Source organism: Phoenix dactylifera, chromosome 13 (assembly GCF_051530095.1).
Source record: "Phoenix dactylifera cultivar Ajwa chromosome 13, Ajwa_hap1_PhDact_Kaust_v1.1, whole genome shotgun sequence".
NCBI lineage: Eukaryota > Viridiplantae > Streptophyta > Magnoliopsida > Arecales > Arecaceae > Phoenix > Phoenix dactylifera.
This window is the reverse complement of record NC_143202.1, coordinates 6,581,326-6,606,440: the sequence shown is the minus strand read 5'-3', so window position 1 is coordinate 6,606,440 and position 25,115 is coordinate 6,581,326. Positions and strand designations below refer to the sequence as shown.

The 25,115-nt window shown below is 40.0% G+C and overlaps 2 protein-coding genes across 2 annotated transcripts; one reads left to right on the top strand and one right to left on the bottom strand.

The window, feature by feature from the left end:
- Nucleotides 1–3,561: 3,561 nt before the first annotated feature.
- On the top strand, nucleotides 3,562–5,824 carry LOC103697259 (uncharacterized). Its single transcript, XM_008779083.4, has one exon. The coding sequence runs from the start codon at nucleotides 4,320–4,322 to the stop codon at nucleotides 5,535–5,537; it is 1,218 nt and encodes a 405-aa protein (XP_008777305.3). The 5' UTR covers nucleotides 3,562–4,319; the 3' UTR covers nucleotides 5,538–5,824.
- A 1,722-nt stretch (nucleotides 5,825–7,546) lies between these two features.
- Nucleotides 7,547–9,392, bottom strand: LOC148700489 (uncharacterized). The gene is made up of 7 exons (XM_088709177.2): nucleotides 9,264–9,392; nucleotides 8,940–9,184; nucleotides 8,620–8,823; nucleotides 8,425–8,517; nucleotides 8,234–8,335; nucleotides 7,745–8,137; nucleotides 7,547–7,637 (listed from the first exon to the last, which is right to left on the bottom strand). Exons 2-7 carry the CDS (start codon nucleotides 8,979–8,981, stop codon nucleotides 7,587–7,589), a joined length of 885 nt encoding a protein of 294 aa, XP_088565303.2. The 5' UTR covers nucleotides 8,982–9,184; nucleotides 9,264–9,392; the 3' UTR covers nucleotides 7,547–7,586.
- Nucleotides 9,393–25,115: the final 15,723 nt, after the last annotated feature.

The following is a 25,115-nucleotide window of genomic DNA, read 5'->3' as shown; positions in this document are numbered from 1 at the left end:
ATGCAAAATGCCAAAATAATACATATGTAAGTATGATGGAGTTGTTATGGCAGGTGAAACCATCATGTCGTTTGCTTCAAGCTCCATATACATCGCAGACACAATGTTAACCATTTGTTTTATTGGTGGAAATGCATCCTTCCATTAAACAAAGTTATCCCTTTCAAGGGCATCTACCCCATGGAAATGGAAACGAATGGAACCTTAAGATAATACTCCATAATAATAAAATCAGGTCACCAGGACGCAACTGCCACGAAATCCAACGAAACGCATGGAGGCAGCTATTTGTTAAGTCCTCGCATGCGACATGATTATTCTGCTGTTTTGACCATTTCTATAGATGTTCTTCTGTTTTGCCTCTAATTAATCTTTGCATCCCTCTAACTCTTTCTTATCTTTTGTGGCCTATATATTTTGGTTAGGCTACCTTAGGCTGTCTGGACCACCCAGGTACATAGGTTTGGCCTCCTGTCATATGCTTAAGCTAAGGGTTAGAGACTTGATAAGCTCATATTTGGTTTGTTAATCTTACAGATAATATAGTTTAGTGAAGGTGGAGCTCATGATGCCACTCTTCCAATTTTCTATTGTAGAAGGACCAGAGTAGCCCATTCATTATGCTTAACCTTTGAGGAAGGAGTTATAGCCTACATATGCATCTTAACTTCTTCTTCTGTCTTATTTAGATAGACAATTAACATTATATTAGTTGCAAACATATGGTTGATTAGTATATATATGTAAAGCATACATATGTCATGGGGCAGGTTACTAGAACTTGAAAATTGAAACTGTAGCCAATAATTGGACATCTTATGAGGTTATCTAACAATAGTCTGGTTTAAGTTTCTATTCCTTGAGAATGCTAATCCTTGACCATGATAATTATTGCATTGTGTTTGGATCTGGTTGTGCACAAACCTAATAGTTTTAGGGTTTGTTTCACATCATTGCTACTTTTTGTTTTTGTTTCTTCATAATTTAGTGAAATACCAAATAGAGGTTGAAGTTGAAGATAATAGCCTTTGCATAAAATTTCTATTATTCTTTAATTTTATATTTCACTAAGTTTTTAGAATAATAAACTTCTACTACCAAAAGCTCTAGAGATCTCTAAAAATTTCAAGAAACATGAGGATTGTATCATACATGATGTTCAATTTAGTTCATTAATTTGTCAATGCCAAATGGGTCTTAGGTTTTCTAAGAACAATAATAATAAAAAAAAAACTCGTGAGCTTATTATGTGTAATTCTATCGTGTTTAATTTTGAAGACGGAATTCTTACTATCTGTAATGATGTCTCCCTTTGTTGTCCCCTGACTAAATCTTCATGGATTGTGGTTTAATATTGTGTTGGGTTAAAACAGTATAATGCTTAATCAATGAGATTATTGGCTAGTGGTTCAGCATTTGAATTCCACTGGGAGCACTGCTAGACAAACCACTCTTTGACAGTCCAGACAATGGCTTCAGGAGTACAAACAAAGGTTAATTTTGCTAGTTGTAACATGCCGATTAGTTACAAAAAATGATGACTGATGTTAAAGTTGAAATAATTAGTATTAGCAATCAAACGATTGCTACATCTTATAAAGGAAGGCATTAATTGTGACTTGAGGACCATTAGTCTGATCCAGGTGAATCATCAAGACCACTGTATACTACAGTCCTTGATTAACGAAACATCTAACAGACAGATGGAACTATGATCTCATGACCTGAGAACCGAAAGTCAAGTCAGATTATGGACTCATTTACATATCATGATTGATGCATATAGCTCGTGGGGATTATCGAATTTTCTCTTTTTGATGTAGATTTATAGATGGCGATTATCAAAGTCAGTGATCATTGTGTAATATGGTGATGGTGATTATATAAACAATAACTTGGGAGGTTTATAGATGCATTCAAAAGTTTTCGGCTTAGATGGATTCTATCCCCTCCCTAGGGGCTAGCACATGGATTCCGTTAGAACAGGAAGTGTGGAACTAAAGTAAGAATTATTAAGTTGTAAAAGATTCCACTTTGCTTCTCACATGAACTTGGTTTGCTTTCTTACCTCCAAAAGTCCTCGTAGTTTATATACAAAGTAAGAAGCTTCAACATCAAGGCTTTGTGGCTACCAACGTATAGTCTTCTATGAACCTGTAAAGGAGGGGTATGTGATTTGTCATCTTATAGCTGGCCACTGTGGCTGGCCTTATTTGCCCTCCAAAGCTGGCATTACCATCTACTACTAAACCGCTAACTCAACGCAGCATTTCGGAGAAGGTGCCTTAGTAGACTAATACTGTCTCTTCATTCCCACAATGATTTGATGGAAAGACTTTGGAGCCTATATTTATTGGTTTACAGCCTTGAGATGTATTAATTAATGTTAATGTTGGAGTGAGATGTCTGAGGAAAAGACGAAGGTGACAGGAAACGTGGTCCCATATATACTAATCATCTGCTTCATGGACGAGGTTACAATGCACTATGTGATCCCAAGGAACAAACTAGTGGGATGGAACCAGAGCACTACGGAGCTAGTCCTATTATTAATTGAGAAAAAAGAGGGCAGGGAATCTTTCCATAAGTTACCATGCCCTCTGCATCTATGAGTGGATCTCCATGTCAAAGGTTTACCATGCCCTTCTGCATCTATGAGTGGATCTCCATGTCATGGCAGGTGCAATTTCACTGGAATTGGGTTCTTAATCACCTTAAGTTAAACAATTCCTTTGTGTTTTAATTTTTGTTCTGACTAAAATGAGAGCAATGGTTTGCTGATCTCAATCTGCATGCAAAGGGAGACTGTCCCTAATCAGATGTATGTTTTTAATTTCAGACTGTAGAAAGCAGAAAGAGAGGGAGATTTGGAAATGCTCGAGAAGTACATAAACAGGTCATAGTTATTCCCTGTTCAAAAATTAAGTAACAAGCCACATTGTCAAGCACTGCAGTCAATGGTAACTTCAGCATCAGAAATTTCCTATATTAGTATAATGTGTAATTCTGATGAGAGATGTTAGTAAACATAAAGAAGTAGCAGTTAATTTGTCATTATCATGCTAATAATTAGATATTTAATGTAATCTTTTGACCTAGGAGGACCCTTAGACTTAATGTATGCTAATTTAGCCACTACTGATAGGACTGCATGGGAACAGGAGCGAGATCCTCCCATCGGAAAGCCGAGTCACAAGCTAAACTTTTAGAGACTATGACTTAGTCATACAATGTTCGATTGAGATTATCTTTTTTTTTAAAAAAAAAAAAGATAACCTTTCAAGATCTACGATGTCACGCCGCATCCTTCAAGAGGCAGTGCCTCTAATGATCAAGCCTATATTCCATTATTTAGAGTCGAAAAATATCATTTATCAAGAAGTGACTCTGGTTATCAAATAATTGAACAATTGGGATCAATTTATTTGCAATCTGAGGTTAATATTTTTTTTTATTTGAAGGTATATTATAATTTACTGTATACTATGGAAAAGGACTATATTGAATGCAGCGTTTATGCTGCAATTTTCGAACACGTTGTTCTCAACTAGTTAATTTTACCCAGTCATTATTTGGGTTTTCCAAAGTAGAAGACTCGCAGGGTGCAGCATCATTAGGAGCTGAACTGCAGCTGTACTTATCTTGAATGAAATGCATCTGTGAACCATTTTTTATATTCAAATACTAGCATCGTCCATAATATTTCTCGCCAACTTGTACTTATGAGTACAATCACCAGTGAGGCTTCCGTTCAGCACACTCCTCTACCTGAAACAGCCTATAGCCTTTCTGGTTAGAGAAAGTGGCTAACCTTTTCACTTTAAAAGAATCCTCAACCAGAGTAGCTATCTGATGCAAACAAAGTATTCTTTATTCCAGGCCCTTAACCCAAGCTAGAGCTTAAAGAAGTTCACCTACAAATAGGAAAAGTGAAATGTAAGATGAAAAAGAGATGAGGTTTGAGTTCAAAATTATTAGCCCTCATGATGGAGAACAAGAATCCTATAGAAGGGCGATGTCGTGTGGGTCTTAGGTTCTAGTAGTGTCACTGCAGGGACTGAGGATCCATTCAACCAGCTAATGACCATCTCTTCTTTGGTTTGGTTCTCTTCTCAGAGAGAGAGCTAGCGAATGCTGATGCGAGTTTGGGAGCAGAAAATAAAAGTGTTGGGGGCCTGCTTCTTTTCAAACCGTTGACAAACTCTTTAATTCTAACATACGATAAAAGTATGCGGGGTCCTTAAGTGCAACAACCCATCAGCTGCGAAGACCAGCTTTGTATATAAATTGTTAGACATGGGATTGGGGGACTTGAAAGCATGCAAAGTGCCTCCCAGAAGGCATGTAGATGTGCTTCCCACTGCTTTTACTCTGAAGATACTACTAGTGCGTTTAAGAAAGGCTTCGGAGGTGGAGTTCTAGTGCATATTGTATCAGAAAAGCGCATGGAAGATCAATATCCTGAAGTAGACTACTCAGAAAGCAATGCAATGATGGTAATGGCGCTAGCTTCTCACCACCACCACCACAACCAATTCCTCCCGAGCACTACCAGTACACCAATTCTTAACTTCCTTCACCCAAAATCCGAGCACCTGATGGAGTCCCCCATGGAACTAAATGGCATGCCCGCTATCTCACAAGTTGTTCGACCACCCTCTTGCTCCTCCTCGTCATCGGGGAATTCCTCTTCATCTTCTCCAACCATGGCTTCAAAGCCTCCAAGGTCGTTCACCTTCTTCCTGCAGAAAGAACCCATGGTTCAGCCATCCGCCCTCCTCACCTCTAGAAATATCCCTCTTTCCTCAGCAGACCCCAATATAAACCTCCAAATGTATCAAAAACTTCAGGAGCCCGGTATGGCTGAAGGGCTACAACTTCACCACTTGGGATCCATCAGTTCACTCTCTTACAGTGGGCTGGAAACATCAACAAAAGGTAGGCAGCAGCAGCAGCAGCAGCAGGCAAAGCTGTTCCGGGGGGTGAGACAGCGACACTGGGGGAAATGGGTGGCGGAGATAAGGCTGCCAAGGAACCGGACGAGGGTCTGGCTGGGGACCTTCAACACGGCTGAAGAGGCCGCCATGGCCTATGACATGGCCGCCTACAAACTGAGGGGAGACCTCGCCCACCTCAACTTCCCCCACCTCAAGCACGAGCTCCGCGACGCCGTCAGTGGATCCAGTCACCCACATCATGCCGCCACAGCTTCCCTCCTGGAAGCAAAGCTCAAGGCCTCCCGCAAATTCTCTGCCTCATCCACTTCTAATCAACCAAAACGACATCCAGAAAAGGACTTCTTGCGCATGGGCGTTGGAGAACGCATGCCACAAGTTAAGAAACAGAAGAAAACTGGGACTGATGAAGAAGCTGCCTCAACATCCATTGCAAGTACTCGGAGCAGGAAGGAGCTGCCATCAGATTTGGAAGACAAAAAATTGGGAGGGGATGCAGATGGAGTTTTGCTCAGCAGTATGCCCTCTCTGGACATGGATATGATTTGGGATTCTCTCCCCACTTCTGCATCAGACTCCTGATTATTTCTCCTCTTTCCTTTCTTGCTTTTCTGTAGTAGTTTTTCTTCTTTGATTCATGTTAAGTGATTTGCAAATGATCTGCACTTCTACCACTTTCCATGACTTGCATCATTTAGCTCCCTGGACGTTTTTGAAGAGTTTGCCTTCTTAGACATAAAGAATTTGATGTCAAATAAGGAGGTTAAGGTGATAGGTCAAACGATGCCCAGCAATAGATTGGAAGGCAAACTAGTTCCTGGAGCGTGGTAGATGTCATATTTTCAGTGGGTTTGTTTCCATTCATTCCAGAATTATGCTGTTTCTTTGCATTAGTCGTTTATGGTCATTTTGTTTATGCAAGAAAGAACTGTACCGTTTACAGTCTTTAAAATATATTGACAATCAGAGTTAATTTAAGTTCAGCAGAGATTGGACTGCATGAAGTAGAAAATTGTGCTCTAGGATCTTTGCTCCTTCCCAACTATGGGGTGGCAAAATTTGGCTAATCTGGGAGAGCTTCAGTGCAGACTTTAGCTGCCGTGTGCTAAGAATGCATTAATGATGTAAATGAGTGATTTATTTTGGTGTATGTTTTCTTACATTGCATCTTTGATTTATTTGAATATGACATTCCAATCAAAAATCAAAATATAGGTTTTCTGGCACTGATTTCGCTGATTCTCAAGTGAGAGCTTCGGTGGGGACTGTAGCTGCTGGGTGCTAAGAATGCATTAATTATGTATATGAGTGATTTATTTTGGTGTATGTTTTACTTACATTGTATCTTTGATTTATTTAAATATGACATTCCAATCAAAAATCAAAATATAGGCTTTCTGGCACTGATTCGCTGATTCTCAAGCGACCCCGCCGCCTCAACCCCCCTCCACCCACGCCCCCCAACTTTCATCTGAAAGCTCTCAATGACTGCAGCCTTTAGTCTCTTGTGCTAGTGATCTAATTTTTCCTCTTGTTTATCTTATCATCACTTATTTACTTTAATTATATAACATTCTTGTTGTGATTTTTTTTAACATAAGCTCCAAGTCAAAATCGATGGACGAGAGATACTGTAGAGTGATTAACTTTATTTTATAAGGATATCATACAAAAAAGTGAAGAAATAGAGGGACATGTGATAAAATTAGAACTAGCTAGTTGAATGAAATGGACAAGTGCTTGTAGTTTTTACATACTAAGAACAAATTATTTCATGACTTAATAAAAATATTTATGAAATAAAAATAAGACATGCAATCCTGCATGGACAAAATTGTTGCGCAATAAAGAGATTCCATGGGAGTAACTTGAATTTGAAAAAAGTAAAGAAAGAAGGAATGCTATCACTACAAAATAATTGATATCTCCCGGCGCTATATTTCGTCTATACCGACGCTTTTAAGCGTCGGCGAATTTCTCACCCACGCTCCCCAAAGCGTGGCTCCGACGTCGGGCAGGTGGGCGTGGGGCCGGTTTAGGCCGACGCGTGAAGAAAGCGTCGGCGGTCTATGCCGACGCTTTAAAGCGTCGGCGAAGGTGGCCTATGCCAACGTTTTTAAGCGTCGTTAACTATGCCGTTAGCCGACGCTTTTAAGCGTCGGCAAACTTCGACCAACCTCGGCACTGTTGGACTACACAGACGCTTTAAAGCGTCGGCGAAGGTGGCCTATGCCGACGTTTTTAAGCGTCGTTAACTATGCACTTAGCCGACGCTTTTAAGCGTCGGCAAACTTAGACCAACCTCGGCACTGTTGGACTACACAGACGCTTTAAAGCGTCGTTAAAGGCGTGCCATTTTTTGCCAGTGTTGTGCCGGTCGCTTTTGCCGACGCTTAAAAGCGTCGGCAAATGAATTTTTTTTTTAAAAAAATTTTATAAAAGTAATTTTTAATACCCTGTACACATTAAATTCTAACAAAACAAATACACTAAATCACATATATAACAAAATACACGTCACAAACAAGAACTTTGATTACATTCATATTATAATATTTGATTACATTGTACTTCAAAAACATTATAAATATATACATCTCAAATTCCTAAGTACACAATCTACGATATGTATCAAGGATCGACGGCATCATCATCTCTACGAGTAGATGAAGTATCATCAACCTACAAGAAAAAAAAATACTTTAGAAACTAAAAATACGAAAGTCATCACGCTCATACAAGAATACATTATAATTATATAAAATATTCAAATATATTTAGTTATGTACCGGAGGAGCAAATCTCTGCAAAAAAGATGAAATATGGTCAAGCTGATCCTGCAAAGATTGTATCTTCAACTCTTGGCTCTGCTTCAACTCCGCCATATCAGTCATATGACTCTGCCTCATCTCCTCTATCCTTGTCTCATATGACTGCTTTATCTGTGCCATCTCTGTCTTCAAACTACAAACCTCTGCAGTGCTAGTACCTTGTCTGGCATCTTGGGTATATCGGCTCACTGCAGACAGCTGAGTGGGGGTAACTCCGATACCGTAACCCCTCACGCGTCCATAACGTTCTGGGCCCATCAATTCTGCATAGACCTGAGCCTCGACGCGACTGGCCGCGTCGGATGATGATGACTCCCCGACGCACTCTAAAATAAGATTTGTAGCTCTTTCCTATATCTCTCTCAAAAAAATAAACAGTCACATTAATAATTTAAAAGAAGTAAAATTAATAAAAAAATTATGATCAAATAAAAAATGAATACATACAACTATATCTCTCGACTCGTCCCGGACAAAGCTGCCATCTCGGTGAGTGTGGGTCATCTTATAAAACTCTACCTCACCAGGCTCTCTTCCATGCTCTACTATCTACACATACGGAAAGTATATTGGTAAACTATATATCATGATACGTGCTATATGTTAGTAGAGTTTCAAATAGTTTCAAAAGAACTTACGAATTCATTTCTACGTCTCGCATAACTCTTCGAGCCTGAAGTATGAGGAACTGCTTGAGATGCTCGTGCAGCTCTACCAATATTAGAATATGTCTGCCAAAATAAAAGCACACAGTATAATATGATTCAATGTATATATTTGCAATCTATATTAGTAATAAAGATAATAGAAGATATTGAAACAATATACATGACCTGTCCTCTTTCAGAAAACCAGTAGTGAACAAGCTCCCTCCACTGCTGAGGGTATACATCAGGAGGAGTCACACGAGCAACCTCCTCCTCTGTCATACCCTCGCGCTTGAAGTCCGTCTTCAATTTTGCTTTATATTCTTTCCATTTGCGGTTGAGGGACTTTAGCACCCAATCATGGCTCTCTGGAGGGAGTACAAACTTACCCTACAACAAGGTACAGAATGTTATAATAATATTAAACCTCTAAAATAAAATTATGGTACAAAGCAAATTAACATACAGAAGGTGTCGAATTAAAAAGAATAAATTCAATTCATTACCTCTATAAGTTTAAGAAGCTCAACCTTATACGAAGGAAGCATGTCATTCCACTTCGTATAGTTGAGCGGACACAGCTGACCCTTGCGTGCAACCGATCCTAAAAAGCTTGATAGAAGACTTCCAGCTCTATTGATGGGCTGCCCCAATTCGTTGCATCGGATGATGATCTTCTCACCCGGAGGAAGCTTCCACACATCCTTTGCTTGAGTGGGTCCCCGTCTCGTCCTCACCGTCCCTTGTCCATCTATTAAAATTAAATAAAATATGTCTTAACAAGTTGAAGACAAATATGAACATAAAATATGAACTTTAAATCGAATTACCCTGGATCCGGAGCTCATCCTCCGGGCAATCAGCAGGAGGCTCGTGCTGAGATCCTGACTCGTGCTGCTGGTGCTCACATGGCTGCTGGGACTGTAGGGACTGATCAGAAGTAGATCCCACCTGAGAATGCTAGAACTCCACATCTCTAAATCGTCTCCCCCGGGGCATATTGTTACCTGGTATGCATAAAAAAGAATCAATATTTGGTTAAACAATAAATTTATACTAAATAAAGTTCCCCACCATCTTTTGCTCTTATTTTAGTTTAGTGAGTTCCCCACCATCTTTTGCTCTTATTTTAGTTTAGTGAGTTCCCCACCATCTTTTGCTCTTATTTTAGTTTAGTGAGTTCCCCACCATACTGCATGCTGCAATGCAATCGATAATTATGTATCTCACTTGCAAAAGCAAAGTTTCATAACCAATTTACAAGCATTGGATTGTGCTTCATTGCTTGGTCTGAAGTTGCAAAAAATGAATGTTACCAAATTAACCAAGGAATCAATGTTACCAAAAACTGGGGAGTACAGGAATCAAGGAGAAGGTATTACTTTGGATTCTCCTAATGAGATTTAGGTAAAAAGCAGACAAGCCCACCTTTTTTAAAGTGCAGCAAGTTTATAATCAACCGAATGTCACATCTAGAGCTACAAACCTTTCTCCTCCAAAAGCACTTAGAATTATATTAATGAAAAGATATCAAAGAGTAGCATGTGGGAGCATGGAGAATGGATATGGCACAAGCTTCACATCTTGAGGCATTTGGTTCTGCACTTACAGTTTCTTGTTGGATGCAGCTGGAACAGTTGATGCTCCATGATCCACTATCACAAGACCAGATGACAACAGTTCTTGCCAAGCAGCAGGCTATAGTCAAAGGAGGAAAAAAGTCCCACATGATTCAGGCCGGAGATGAGCTGATTAAGGCAAAAGCCCGTATATGGTCCTAATTTTTGTAGATGAGCTGATTTAATACCTTTAAGAAATGCCATGATGTATGTTATTAGCATATAATACAATGTTAATTGATGAAACTAGATTAGAATTAGAAATAAGAATTGCAGAGGACAGTTGATGATTACTCAAATTTGAGTTACTGCTTTTGGGATTTGGGAGAGGGTAGTGATGTGAAAAATGCTGGAGTGCTGAAGGATGGACTTTGAAGCCTACAGGAGGAGGGAACCAGTACAGGAACATGAAGACATTGGGGGAGGGGGATTTGCTGTACTTCTGTTTTTAAATGAGTCAGGAATCAGAGTGCTTAGGTTGTAGGGGTTATACGCAAATTTGGAGTATCAATTAGGTGGTTAAGAATAATTTATCTTATAGACAATGGGAACTTCATCTTGCCTGATGCACCTAATTGCTGTGATCGATCATATTCTACATCTGGGAGCAGTCCTTAAACAGAGTTCGGGGCCTTATTTTAATTCATGTAACTTCTGTTCTTTTTCATCTGTACATTCATGCAACTCACAGCAAATTGGCTATTCTTTGCACTAGTGACCTATAAGAGAGTATATTATGTCTGCTTTTCTAGGCTTTAACATCTCAAAGAATGGATATTTTTCTCCATAGTATCTGTACCTTGTGCTTTGACTAACACATCTCTGACTGTGACAAGGTTGTATTTTTAGTCATCTTTGACCATCATAATAGTAAAATCTAAAGCGGCTTAGTCATCTCTGACCACCTGTATAGTGAAACTTAAAGCAGCAGCTATTACTGGGTCAGAGTAGCATTATGAAGAACTGCAGCTCTGACATAGGCAAGAATAGCATCAGATTGCAGCAACTACACTAGCATTGATAATGGTGGCACAATGCTAAACTATTCATAGATGGCCCATGGTTCAGAAACTTTTGTGATTGAGTTAAAATAGAGACCAAGACCTTGAAGCAACTTGAGGGAGAATACCCTTTCAAAACTTGATTTTACAGAAAGCATCTTACATCAAATGGTGATTATATCAGCCAACAACAGCAGAATGCAAGTGACGGCCGTACCCTAGGTTCCTAACACAAGTTTTCATCTTCTCCTGTTTAGGTCCAAACACCACTAGTTGCAATTGACATTCACATTCACATTCTGAAAATCAGAGTGTATTAAGTCATATATCTTTTAATGGTCCATGCTTAAGCATAAAGGAAATTAAATATTGAATGACACTTGAGTAACAGAATAAGCATCATATAAAGTAACATGCAGTTTTTCTTTTTAACAATAATGAATGGAAGGCAAGAATATCTAGTCCATGCCCCAAATCAGCAAGCATGCAATTGATGGTTTGATGTTACAAAACACAAAGCTCTTCAGCATTATAAGAAGTCAAAACTTAGATTATTGGAACTTGGTGGTTTTCCTTCCCATGTTTCTGATGGCCCGAGAAGACCTTTCCACTAAGTTGAATGTTGTCAACAGGCCTTAAAGTTCATAGCATCTATACTATTCGTGCTTCACAATTTCAAGCTTTGCGGTTGCTTCTTCATCGAGTATTTTGTGGGAAACATGATTTCCACCTAATTGAATGCTTTCAAGTTTAAACCCCTAATATTGTGCATTAATATTTGACTATAGCCTGCTGCTTGGCAAGAACTGTTGCTTTCATATAATCTCCAAGGAGGAAAAAAGTCCCACATGATTCAGGCCGGAGAGTGTTGGGTTGATAAAAACGGTACTCAAATGGGCTTACAAGCCTATAAATCCAGTAGAAAATTCAGTCCAAATCTTGATAGATTATCTAAACAGGCTCTTAGGAGAACTGATTTGATACTTAATTTTTTAACTTAGCCAAATAGCAACAAAATAATAAAAAATAATAATTGTTCAATGTGCATCAACGATCATACTTATCAGGGTTGCCGCTCGATCGAGGTTTGAGGTCTGCTCGGACGGCGCTGGAGAGAAGGGAGGAGGAGGAGATCAGTAAAAAAAGAAAAAAACACCCACGAACACACGAACAAGAAGAGGCGGAGAAGGAGGAGAACAAGCGAGACGAGAAGGAGGGAGAAAAGGGAGGAGGAGAAAAATACCTCAGGTGGAGGTCGGGGTTGGTCGGTCGGCGCCGGAGAGGAGGAAGGAGGAGAGGAGGTTGGAGTCGAACGCTCGGCACCGGAGAGGAGGAAGACGGGTGGCAAAGGCAGCGCCATAGACGAGGAAGATGGAAGCTAGGGCAGTGCCGGAGAGGAGGAAGACGGAAGCCGAAGAGGAGAAATAGGGCAGAATGAGGGAGGGATCGATCGGGGTCGGGCACTGGGTTTTAAGGGTTTCTAGCCTTAGACGACGCTTAGAAGCGTCGTCTTTGATCGACGCTTACACGCGTCGTGTTTACTCGACGCTTATTAGCGTCGTCTTAGGCCGGGGACAATAATGACGCTTAAAAGCGTCGTCCTAGGTCCAGTTCCCACGCTTCGCAGCAACGCTTTCGCTAGACGCTTTTAAGCGTCGTTTATTCTTCAAAATGCCGACGCTCTTAAAAAGCGTCGGCAAAAGTTGGCACGGCAGAAAATTTTGCCGACGCTTTTTCCTAGCGTCGGCAAAAAAGGGTCGGCCTTTTCTAATTTTACTGTAGTGTATTTTAGCAAAATTAGAAAGGACAACGTGGGACCTAAAAGAATAAGTAAAATTGAAGAGATGTAGTAGTTATGCCAAATAAATAATGTGATCTAACTAAGTTATATATGAAAAACTCCTAGATCTATAAAAGATCAAGAGGCGTACATCAAAATTCTTCATGGAATAGACAAAAAGTACAGGGAGATCAAAGAAAATGGGGACTTATTGCTTTTGACTTTTGAAAGCGGGAAAGAAAGGAAAGAGATACAAGCCACCCTGAATTCATTAAAGAAATGAAGGACAATAAAATAGAGACCCAATTCTTCTTGAATGGTTAAACTTAATTATTTTGAAACATTTAGGGTAATATTTTGTGAGGGTAAATTTTGAATTTACTATAGTAGGAGTATTCTAAGAGTCACAATAAAGATAATAAATGCATGGAGTCATTTCCTAAGTAGCACGAGGAAGCCAAAGAGTCATTTCTGGAATTTGGCCAATTGTAAACCATGCCATATCCTCATATTTTGTGAAGGAAATAGTCAAAAAAAATTGCTTAGTCAATATGCCAAGAGCATGAGGCCGCATGCCTGCAAGGCAAACCATAAAGGCATGTAGGGCTGCTAATTAAATCATAATAATTTCAGGATAATAAGAAAATTTCTTCAATCCTCAAAAATAATTTAATAAAAGTCTAATTAAATCTTTTTCATAAACAAATATCTTAAAGTAACAAGAGTTATGAAGTTCCAACTGATTATATTCATTCAAACTCAATAAAATATCCAAATTAAATTAGTAAGTGAAACTAAACTAAGCTAGAAGTCTAGATAACAAAACTATCTCTGCCTCATACATATTATATTCTTACTTCAATAACAAAATAATACATGCTTGAACCATTTTATCAAGCTAAAAATTGAGATAATAAACAAATTTAAAAAACTAATTGTAATTTTCCAAGATCGTTTCTGCTAACAAATTTTGAAGAAAAAATACTATGAAGTGTTAGGTTACTTACTTTTTCTTTAAAGTTCTGATAAAGCATTGGGTTTCAAGAGTTCCAACACCAAAGCATAATTGGATTCAAGAGTTTCAGCACCGAATTACATTGAGTCCTAGTGTTGAAGAGTCCTAATTTATTTGGAGACTTTGTAATGGGTCTATGTGTCATGTAAAAGAGTCCAAGCTAATTTGGACTCTTAGACATATGTCAATTAAAAAGTCCTAATTGATTAGTAGTCTTGAGTTTATGAGTTTGGGTCCAACATTGGGCATGTCCAATATTATATTGAGTCCAGAATTTTCAGCCTAAAGTTAGAAAGAGAACTAGATTGTTTGCTTAGCTTGTTGACCCATTCAAAGTCTGAAGTTCGAATTGGAATTAAGGATGAACGTGAACTCTTCCAAGGCGTGTGTGAGGATCCTTCTAGGGGCATGCACAAGCCTTCTTAAAGTCACATTTTCCTTCTTGTGTGTTGACTCCTTCATTGGGCGTGTGCAAGCTAGGAGTCCTAGCTGATTTGGACTCTTGGTCCATGCACCATAAAGAGTGCAATTCGAGTAGGGCTTTTATTTAAATTGTGGTTGAATTAGTCAAGTGTTTGAAAGAGTCCATATTTAGTTGGAGTCCTAAATTTCAGATTGTAAGAGTACTACTTTTTCCAACCTCTTACTCTATATAAAGGAGAAGTTGAAAAATAAAATTCAGAGATTAGAGTTTTTGCAGAAAATTTGAGAGCCATCTTGTGAAGAAAGTGAGACGCTTTCCTTCTCATTTTTTTTGGTGAGATGCCCAGCATTGGTAGGAGTTGGTGAAGGTGAGACTCCTTCTTCACGCCATCCTTTGAATTTGTGTGAGGGTGAGACTCTCTCATCCAAATCCATATTTATCTTCCCTTCCCTCACATTTCTAGCAATATTTATTTTTTTCCTCATGCAATACTCATCCTTATTTAAGCATCCTTATGGAAGAACTCCTCCCAATCCTCATGCCACAACCCATTCTTCACGCCATATCCTCCTCTTAATTAGGAGTCCTAGTAAGAGAAGGACTCCTTCCTTCTCTCTCACGCCAACAATCATTCTTATCTCATGCCATATTGTTTTCTCACGTCACCCCTTGTTGCCCAGATAGACAACCCAAGAGGGGGGGGGGGGGGGGGGGTGAATTGGGTTTTAAAATAATTTAGATATTTAAAACGTTGTGGATGACTAATTAAAACTATTGCAAGTTGTTTAATTAACTGCTATGTGCTGTGAGTGGTAAGAGAGAAAGAAGAAGAGAGACAATCAATCACAAACACAAAGTTTTATAGTGGTTCGGAGCTAACCCTTGCTCCTACGTCCACTCCCCAAGTCTCACTTGGGAATTTCACTATAATCCCTTGGATTACAGCCGGTTGTTTTCCAAGCTCACAACCAAACTTGTTGTTTTACGAGCTCACAACGAACTCGGTCGGTTTTCCCAGGCTCACCGACTAGAACCACCCCGATTGTTTTCCCGGGATCACAATCAAACCCTTACACACGTTGGTTTTAATAACTAGGCTCACCAACTAACCTCTATACCCTTGATTCAATCCCCCGATTGAATCAAGCAAATACAAGTTGTAAATAAAATAGACAAACAGAAAAACAAGCTTCTCAAAAGCAGATGAAAGACAATATAATCTAAAAGGAGTTTAGAAGCCCTCAAACGCTTTTAAGTTGGAGAAGAGGAATGGCTTCTTAAACTTCGGTCTCCTCTTGAATGTGTAGTCGACTTGAATGCAGGAGGAGCTTCTTTAATTGCTGGGAAGATGTAGGTGGATGCAGTAAATGCAGATCTTCCCTTTTTCTCGTTGAAGGACAAGTTGCAGAGTTGAATGCTTGAATACTTGGAGTGGAATGGTTGTTCTCTGCCTTGCTACAGTCCTCTGTGGCTATTTAAACCAACCCCCACGGAAACTAGCCGTTAGAGAGCTTTTTCTGCCCGTTCTGCACACTCTGTACAGTCTGACAATATGTCCGTTGGTGGGTTGGAGTCGACTCGCGCGATCAGGAGTCGACTCGTCTGTAGCGGGAGTCGACTCATACTTTTCCGGAGTCGACTCTGCAACTGTTCCAGATTTGAATTAAAGTTGCCTTCGCGACTGGAAGTCGACTCGTCTTGACCCAGAGTCGACTCGCCAACTTCTGGAGCTGACTTGGCTTTCTCGGAGTCGGCTCATCCCATGAAGTCCGTGGACGTATTTTTGAATTTGGTCCACTCGAGTCGACTCGACTGTCCTGGGAGTCGACTCGCCGCTCAGAGCCCGAACTCCCTATCTTCTGTCTTTTGGCTCGTCCAGTCTTGGAGTCGACTCGAGCTTCCTCGGAGTCGACTCGGCTCTCAGTTTCCGAAACTTGGTCTTCTGCCCTTTTGATGTGAAGCTGCCTTGGAGTCGACTCTAGCTGTCTGGGAGTCGACTCGAATCTCAGAGGCAGTAACTTGGTCTTCTGTCTTCTTTGTGGTCGCGGAGTCTCGGAGTCGACTCGCGTAATGCGGGAGTCGACTCGAATCTCAGAGTCCAGAATCTGTCCTCTGACTTTTTCTTTGTGTACTGCTGAGAGTCGACTCTTGCTGTCTTTGGAGTCGACCTGCCAACCATCGGAGTCGACTCGCGTTCCACTGGAGTCGACTCGAATCTCAGACCCGAAAACTGCTCTCTGACTTTTTCTTTGTATTCCTCTTGGAGTCGACTCTTACTACCCTGGAGTCGACTCGCACACTTCGGGAGTCGACTCGTTGACAGGTTCTGAGTTGAAGCTTTCTGTTCGTCTGTCTGTTCTCAGTCGGAGTCGACTCGTACTGATCCGGAGTCGACTCGAGCTCGTGCCAGTGAACTTGATACGCTTGGAGTCGACTCGTGATACTCTGGAGTCGACTCGAGTCTCAGACTTTGGTTCAAGCTGACTTCTTAACTTATCCAAAAATTATGAACCAAGTCTTGAGACACTTAGACAAGATTTTCACTGAAACACTTAATTGAATTCATTAGTAAACAAGAAATATACTCAAATGCTTTGAGCTCATCAAAATCAAATAGGGTTTTAATCAATCACTCCACAATCTCCCCCTTTTTAATGATGACAAAACATTGAGTATATGTAAAGTGAATTGCACAATAAACAATCAAATAAAATCCATAAATGAATTCAAATGTCTGGTAATTCAATTTATCCAAGCTTGAAAGGAGTGAAACAATAAATTTCGGAGTTAAAGCTCCCCCTTTCATTTGGAATTATATAAGCCTTCATATCATGCATTCAATTGTTTGGCTTATATATAATTAATGATTTAGCTTTCTTAAAATTTCAGATTCTCCCCCTCAACATATGCATTCTACTTTGTTTTGATTCTTTGAATTTCCTTTTAATGCTTTGAAGTTTTTGAACTGAAATTTTGGTTTTTAGAGGAAAAATCTGTCAATTTGTTCTTGAGTAGGATTCAGCTAATCTCCGAATATCCCTTGAATAGATTCTGGAGATTACTCCATTAGGAGCCCCAAAAGAGAGATAATGAGCCTCGAGGTACCGAATCCACTTAGAACAAATTTGTGTGTTTTAAGAGTTTATCTTTTTATTGATTTCCATTGATTCTTTTTACATATTTTATACATATTTTTCCCCCTTTTACATATTTTATACATATTTCTCTCCCTTTTTGTCATCATATCAAAAAGGAGGTAAACAGAACAAACAATCAAACATAGATCAAAAGGCACATTATTGAAGAAAAATGCGGCTACTCATTGTATTAATTTGCATGTAAGTACATTTCAGAATACAATAAGTAACGTAAAGCAATACATGTCAAAGCAAAATACAAAAAGTAGCTACGGTCTTCTCGAGGATGTAGGTCCTCCTCTCGAGGATGTGACTCCTCCTCTCGAGGATGTGGCTCCTCCTCTCGAGGATGTATCTCCTCGAGGCATGCGCTCCACGAGTGATTGGACCGCATTGGTCACGTTCTCTAGCTGGCGAATGATGGCCTGGATGGCCCTGCTCTGTGTCGTATCCAGCTCAAGTACTGACTTCTGCAGTCCGTCCAGCTTGTCGATGAGCACATTCGACAAGCGCTCGGCCCCTGCGGTGGTGGTGGACATGTCACGGCCGATGTCATCCCGCATCCGTCGAGTGGTGCTCGTGACCTCACTCATGCTGTGGAACTGGGCCTGTATCAAGGTCCTCATGTTGTATATCTCTTGCCGCACCTCAGCCGTCATGTCTGTCACGGCTGTCAGGGAAGGGACCAATGCGGAAGATGTGGGCGCAGGAGAGGGAGTAGGCACCGAACCTCGGAGCTCCCGAAGCAACTCATCCCTCAGATCTCGGACTATCTCCTGCCGCAGCTCCCGGAGTTGCTCAGAATCAATGCGGACCTCCATGGATGGTGGAGCCGAGGAGGAGGGTCCGGCGGAGGTGGTAGGAGCAGGAGTGTGTTGCCCAAGGTGACAAGCCAAGAGGGGGGGGTGAATTGGTTTCTTCTAAATTTTGATGCTTTAAACGTTTTCTTAATTAAGTGCGGTGGATGCTTTCTTAAGCTATTTGAGTGAGTTAAACTAACGCAAGAGTAGAAGATGATGCAAGAGTAAATGAAAACACAAGCACAACACAAACACAACAATATATAGTGGTTCGGTGCTCTCCTTAGCACCTACGTCCACTCCCCAAGCGTCCCCTTGGGAATTCACTATAATCTCGCGGATTACAGTTGGATTGTTTTCCGGGCTCACAATCCAAAAACCTTTGTTGGTTTTACGGGCTCACCAACGAACCTATACACTTTGGTTTTCCGGGTTCACCAAAAACCTTTATTGGTTTTGCGGGCTCACCAACTAACCTTTACACTTTGGTTTTCCGGGTTCACCAAAAACCTTTGTTGGTTTTGCGGGCTCACCAACGAACCTTTACAAAATGTTTAATTAACAAAAGGAAAGATTCAAACTCCTAAATAAGCATATGAAACAATATAAGCTACAAGGAAGAGTTAGAAAGTATTTATCGCTTTGAAGTCGCTTTGCTCTTCTTTGTCAAGGATGCTTCACTCTTTAAAGGGGATGGAGCTCTTGATGCCTCTTTGAATCTGCTCAATCCCTTTCTTTGATTCTTGAATGAAGCTCTTGATGAAGAAGATTAGGGCACTTTTGTATTCTTGGGTACTCTTTGATATTCAACTCAAAAGTTGTTCTCTCTGATGAATAGTGCCCCTTTAAATAGCTTCCCACTTTCTTAGGACAAGTCCCAATGGTTAGATTTGAAAAACTAGCCGTTACTCACCTTGGAAAGGACAAAAAGTACAGTTGCAGAACTAGCCGTTACTGTTCAGCCCGTGTTTGGGTCGGCTCAACCTGTCCTTGGGTCGACCCAACTTTGCCTTGGGTCGACTCAAACATTCCTTGGGTCGACCCTCTCAGAAACCACAGAAACTTCAATTTCAGCCTTCCTTCCCATGGGTCGACCCAACCATTCTTTGGGTCGACTCAAAGTCCACTTGGGTCGACTCAACTTCTTCTTGGGTCGACCCTCTCAGTAATTCCAGAGAACCAATTTCTGTCTGTCTTTCTGTCTTGCCTTTGGGTCGACCCTCTCAGGGTTTGGGTCGACTCAAGCTTGGGTCGACTCAACCACTGTTTGGGTCGACCCTCTCAGTAAATCCAGAGAGCATTCTTCAGTTGTATTTTTGAGGTTCTTCAAGGTTGGGTCGACTCATGCTTACCTTGGGTCGACCCACTCACTGTTCATTTGTGCCATTTTTGCAGGAGTGTGCCAAATGATTTCTTGATGTGCCGGGGTTGACCCAATCAACCTTTGGGTCGACTCAATCCACACTTTGCTGCATTCTCAAGGTTAGATTCATTCAAATGAACAAGGTCATGTATCTATTTTCAATTAACCAAATATACTGAGAGTAATGAACTTATAAATGAAGTATCAATTTAACTTATAGCATACTCTAGATAATTGCTTGTTAATCATCAAAATAACACTATCATCCTCAATCTCCCCCTTTTTGATGATTACAAAATAAAGAGTATAAGTCTATTGATACTTGTCTTTAAAATCAGTTTATAAAAGGGATTAAATTGCTGAATTTCAGCTTTTCATATATACTTGTGAAATCTCCCCCTATATCATTCAAATGTTGCCAATTTGACTTTTTGAATTGCTCCCCCTTTCATTTATAATTCATTAGCAATGAAACTTCAAAAATTGGAGATAAACTCTGAGTTTCAGGTTATGTATCGGGGTGCGAGAGGTGCGTGCCAAATTCTGAATTTATATGTGCCAAATTCTGAACTTTGATGGAAATTTTTGATTTAGTCAATTTCATTGTTACAAATTGCTCCCCCTTAGATGTATAAGCTTTCTTATATGATTTTCAATTTGTTTGCCCATTTATTTCTCTTTTCTTTACATAACTTTTATCTTTATTTCTCCCCTTTTTGTTATATTTCTTTACTTCTCCCAAAATTAATACTCTTTCTTTACTTCTTAAATAAAATACTCTTTCTTTACTTAAATTGAATACTCTTTCTTTTCTTAATACTCTTTCTTTTCTTAAATACTCTTTCTTTTCTTCTCCCCCTTTTTGTTATCATCAAAAATATATATATGGGAAAAGATGCAATAAATAATAAACTTCAAACTTCATTGATCAAAATAGGAACATTTTCATACATTCATGTCAAAAACAAAGACAGATACAATGTTCCTTAATCAAGATTTAAAGATACATAAGATAAAAACAAGATACATAGGAGAAAAGCAAGATACATGTGAGAACTAGATATCTAGCCTAGGCTCTAAACATAGACGCTAAGATCAGCCTAGGGGGAATCTAATGGCTGGGATCTAGTCCTCATCCTCCTAGCATACGTGGCGAGGGGAGGTCGAGCCTGGTGAGACTGTGTCTGGCGTGGAGCACGACGAGCGGGATGACTCTGTGCCGATATTTCTGACTCAGCAGCCTGTGGCACAGACGGTCCATGTGTGTCTCTCTCTCTCCGGAGTGCTCCTATCTGCTGCCTCAGATCACTGATCTCAGCAGACATGACATCCAACCGGGCGTCCAATCGGCTCGTGAGCCCGTCAGTAATAGTCCTCGCCTGAGCTGTCATGAGCTCTGTCATCCTGCTCCAGAAGTCATCCGTATCTGTCGGAGGAGCGGATGACGATGGTCCAGCCTCTGAGGGTACAGTAGGATGATCCATAGGCTCCTCATCCTCATCCTCTGGTGCCTCTCCCTCTGGTGCCTCACCCTGAATGCCTGCACCGGTGTGAATCCACTGCCCGTTCACTTTCGCATATCCCATGCGTATGAGTGTCCGTGCAGTGTACGTGTCCGTGTGATGCAGACTCTTGGATGCCTCCTCCTCAAGAGGTAAACCATGCTGACGGAAGATCAATGTAAGTATCATACCATAAGGTAGTGATACCCTGTTGCTGCACATCACCTTCCTCATCTGCCTTAATATCATAGCCGGAAGATTTAGAGGAGTCCCCCGAATCATGCACTCCATAACTGCTAGATCTCGCTCTGAGATGAGATCAAATCTCCCGGTCTTCGGAAATAAAATCCTATTTATCATATTGAGCAATAACCTCATCTCAGCGGAAAGAGAACTAGCTATTACCTTCTGAGAAAAATCGAAGTTCTCGTTTTCCATGATCAATTGCAGAGCTCTCATTTTGTCTTCTGGCCTCTCCGGAGTGGCTCCTATGCAGGGTAGGTGTAGTAACTCACTCAAGCTCTCCTCGGATACACGGATCCGAACCCCTCGAACTTCCGACACAAGCCCTCCCATACCAGTCTTGAGGAAGGCATAGAACTCTTGTACCAACCCGGGGTAGATGACCACATCTAGGGAGCAAAGATACTCCCAACCTTGTCTTTGGATCCATTCCCAAATCCGAAACCCTTCTTGATTGAAAAACTCCGAATGGATCCTTCTCCCGGTAGTAACCGGCCTCCCCGCAAATCTTGCAAGGATCACTGAGGGGGAAGGAGGAGGAGGGACCTCCGCACGTGCCTCACGTCTTGGAGACACGGGAGAAGGCTCGGTAGGGTGCCTTTCCTCTTGTTGGACCCGGGTCACTCTTCCGGATCTCTTGGCTACGGCTCGTTTGGGTCCCATTTCTCCAAGATCCTTAGGAAATCTACTGTTTGGAGGAGTTTAGTGGAGATTGGAGAGTGGGGGCTAGTCTTTTCGGAAGAAGACAAAGGGCAAACAGTGCCCTAGATGTGCTCTCGGGCCCCCTTTTAACAGTGGGGTCCCGACGTTGGGTCGACTCAAGATTTTTCTTGGGTCGACTCAACGTTGGGTCGACCCATGTTCTGGGTTGGGTCGACCCAAGTGCAGAAATTTTCTTTTATCTTCCTTTTTACTTCTAAAAAGTTTTCCTTGCTTCCAATCCTTATAAACTCTTTATGGAACAATGATACATGAGTAAGAAATCTATAGATAACAAATTTGACTCATGTTTCATGGGATTTTTGAAATTAGAGGAATGTATCATGAGACTACTATCTCCCTTTTATATTTCTTTAATAAAAAGGATCACATATGCCTAATTCCCTCCTGAGCATACAGAATCTATCTTCACTCAATGGTTTGGTAAATATGTCGGCCAATTGTTTTTCCGTGCATATATGCTCAATACATACATTTCCATTTTGCACATGATCCCTAATAAAATGGTACCTTATTTCTATGTGTTTGGCTTTAGAGTGCTGAACTGGATTTTTAGTGAGATTGATAGCACTAGTATTATCACACTTAATAGGAATATTATCTAGTTTGACTCCATAGTCCTCTAGTTGTTGCTTGAGCCATAATACTTGAGCACAACAACTACCAGCAGCTATGTATTCAGCTTCAGCTGTGGACAGTGCCACTGAGTTCTGCTTCTTACTAAACCATGATACTAAGTTATTTCCTAAGAATTGACATGTGCCACTTGTGCTCTTCCTATCTAACTTGCATCCAGCAAAGTCAGCATCTGAATATGCAAGCAAATCTAGACAGGAGTCTCTCGAGTACCATAATCCAATGGTGGTAGTTCCTCTTAAGTATCTAAGGATTCTCTTAACAGCACTTAAATGTGACTCCTTAGGATCCGATTGGTATCTAGCACATATCCCTACACTAAATACAATGTCGGGTCTACTAGCAGTAAGATAGAGCAAGGATCCAATTAGTCCTCTATAGAGCTTAATATCAACACTTTTCTCTTTTTCATCTTTGTCTAGCTTACTAGTAGGATTCATTGGAGTGCCAATTCCCTTATGATTTTCATTCCCAAACTTCTTCAGTATTTCCTTTGTATACTTAGTTTGATGAATGAAAATGCCTTCTTTGGTTTGTTTGATTTGTAATCCTAGAAAGAAGCTTAGTTCTCCCATCAAACTCATCTCAAATTCTCCATGCATTAAATCAGCGAATTCTTTGCATAGAGTATCATTAGTGGCACCAAAGATTATGTCATCTACATATATTTGCACCACTAATAGATTTTTGTCCTTTCTTTTGATGAATAAGGTTTTATCTACATTTCCTCTACAAAAATCATTTTCAAGCAGAAATTTACTTAGTCGATCATACCAAGCCCTAGGTGCTTGCTTTAATCCATATAATGCCTTATGTAGTTTAAACACATGATTTGGCAATTCATGATTTTCAAATCCTGGAGGTTGTTCTACATATACTTCCTCCTCAATAATACCATTTAAGAATGCACTCTTCACATCCATTTGATATAATTTAAAATTCATGAAACATGCAAATGCCAGAAGCAATCTAATAGCCTCTAATCTAGCTACAGGAGCAAATGTCTCATCAAAATCTATTCCTTCTTCTTGATTGTATCCCTTAGCTACAAGTCTAGCCTTATTCCTTATAACTAATCCATTTTCATCTAATTTATTTCTAAATACCCATTTTGTTCCAATTACTGAATTATGCTTTGGTCTTTCAGTTAATGTCCATACATTACTTCTTTTAAATTGATTTAATTCCTCTTGCATGGCATTTATCCAGTTAGTATCTTTTTCAGCCTCTTCATAAGTTTTAGGTTCTAATTGTGAAACAAAAGCAAGATAATCATTTAAATTTCTAAGAGATGATCGAGTTCTTACCCCTTGAGATGGATCACCAATGATTAAATCTTTAGGATGTCCATGTGCATACCTCCATTCTTTTGGCACGTCTTGGGGTTGTGGTGGCACGCAATCATCTCCCTTATCTTGATTTGGCACGTCATCAATTTTCAACTTTTCAAAGTCGATAATTCCTGTATCATCATCAATAGTATTTTCTTTCCTAGCAGACTCACTATCAGACTCATCAAATATAATATTGACTGACTCTTCTACTACTAAGGTTCTTTTGTTGAATACTCTGTATGCCTTGCTAGATGTGGAGTATCCTAAGAAGATACCTTCATCTGACTTGGCATCAAATTTACTTAAGTCCTCCTTGCCATTATTTAAGATAAAACATCTACATCCAAACACTTTAAAATATTTTGCAGTTGGTTTCTTATTCTTCCAAAGTTCATAAGGAGTTTTCTTAGTTATAGGTCGTATTAAAACTCGATTTAGAATATGGCAAGAGGTGTTTATAGCTTCAGCCCAAAAGTACTTTGGAAGATTTGACTCGCACAACATTGTGCGTGCCATTTCTGCCAATGTCCTATTTTTCCTTTCAACAACCCCATTTTGTTGAGGCGTTCTAGGTGCTGAAAATTGATGTGATATTCCATTTTTAGTGCAAAATTCCTCGAAGTGTTGATTTTCAAATTCAGTACCATGATCACTTCGAATGGCTACTAAGGTGAGTTTCTTTTCATTTATGATTTTATTATATAGTTTCAAAAATTCTGAAAATGCTTCATTCTTATGTGCCAAAAATGAAATCCATGTATACCTTGAAAAATCATCAACAATAACTAGTCCATATTTCTTTCCTCCTAGACTTGTAGTTCTAGTAGGTCCAAATAAATCCATGTGTATGAGTTCAAATGGTCTAGTTGTTGATACTACGTTTTTCGATTTGAAAGATGACTTAGTTTGTTTTCCCAATGAACATGGTCCACATATTTTGTCCTTTTCAAAAATCAATTTTGGCACATCCTTTATTAATTCCTTCTTAACTAGTTTTGATATTAATTCCATACTAGCATGTCCTAATCTTCGATGCCAAAGCCAACTAGTTTCAATTTTCTTTTCTTCATTAGTAATTAAGCATAAACCATTTTTCTTGCCTAACTCA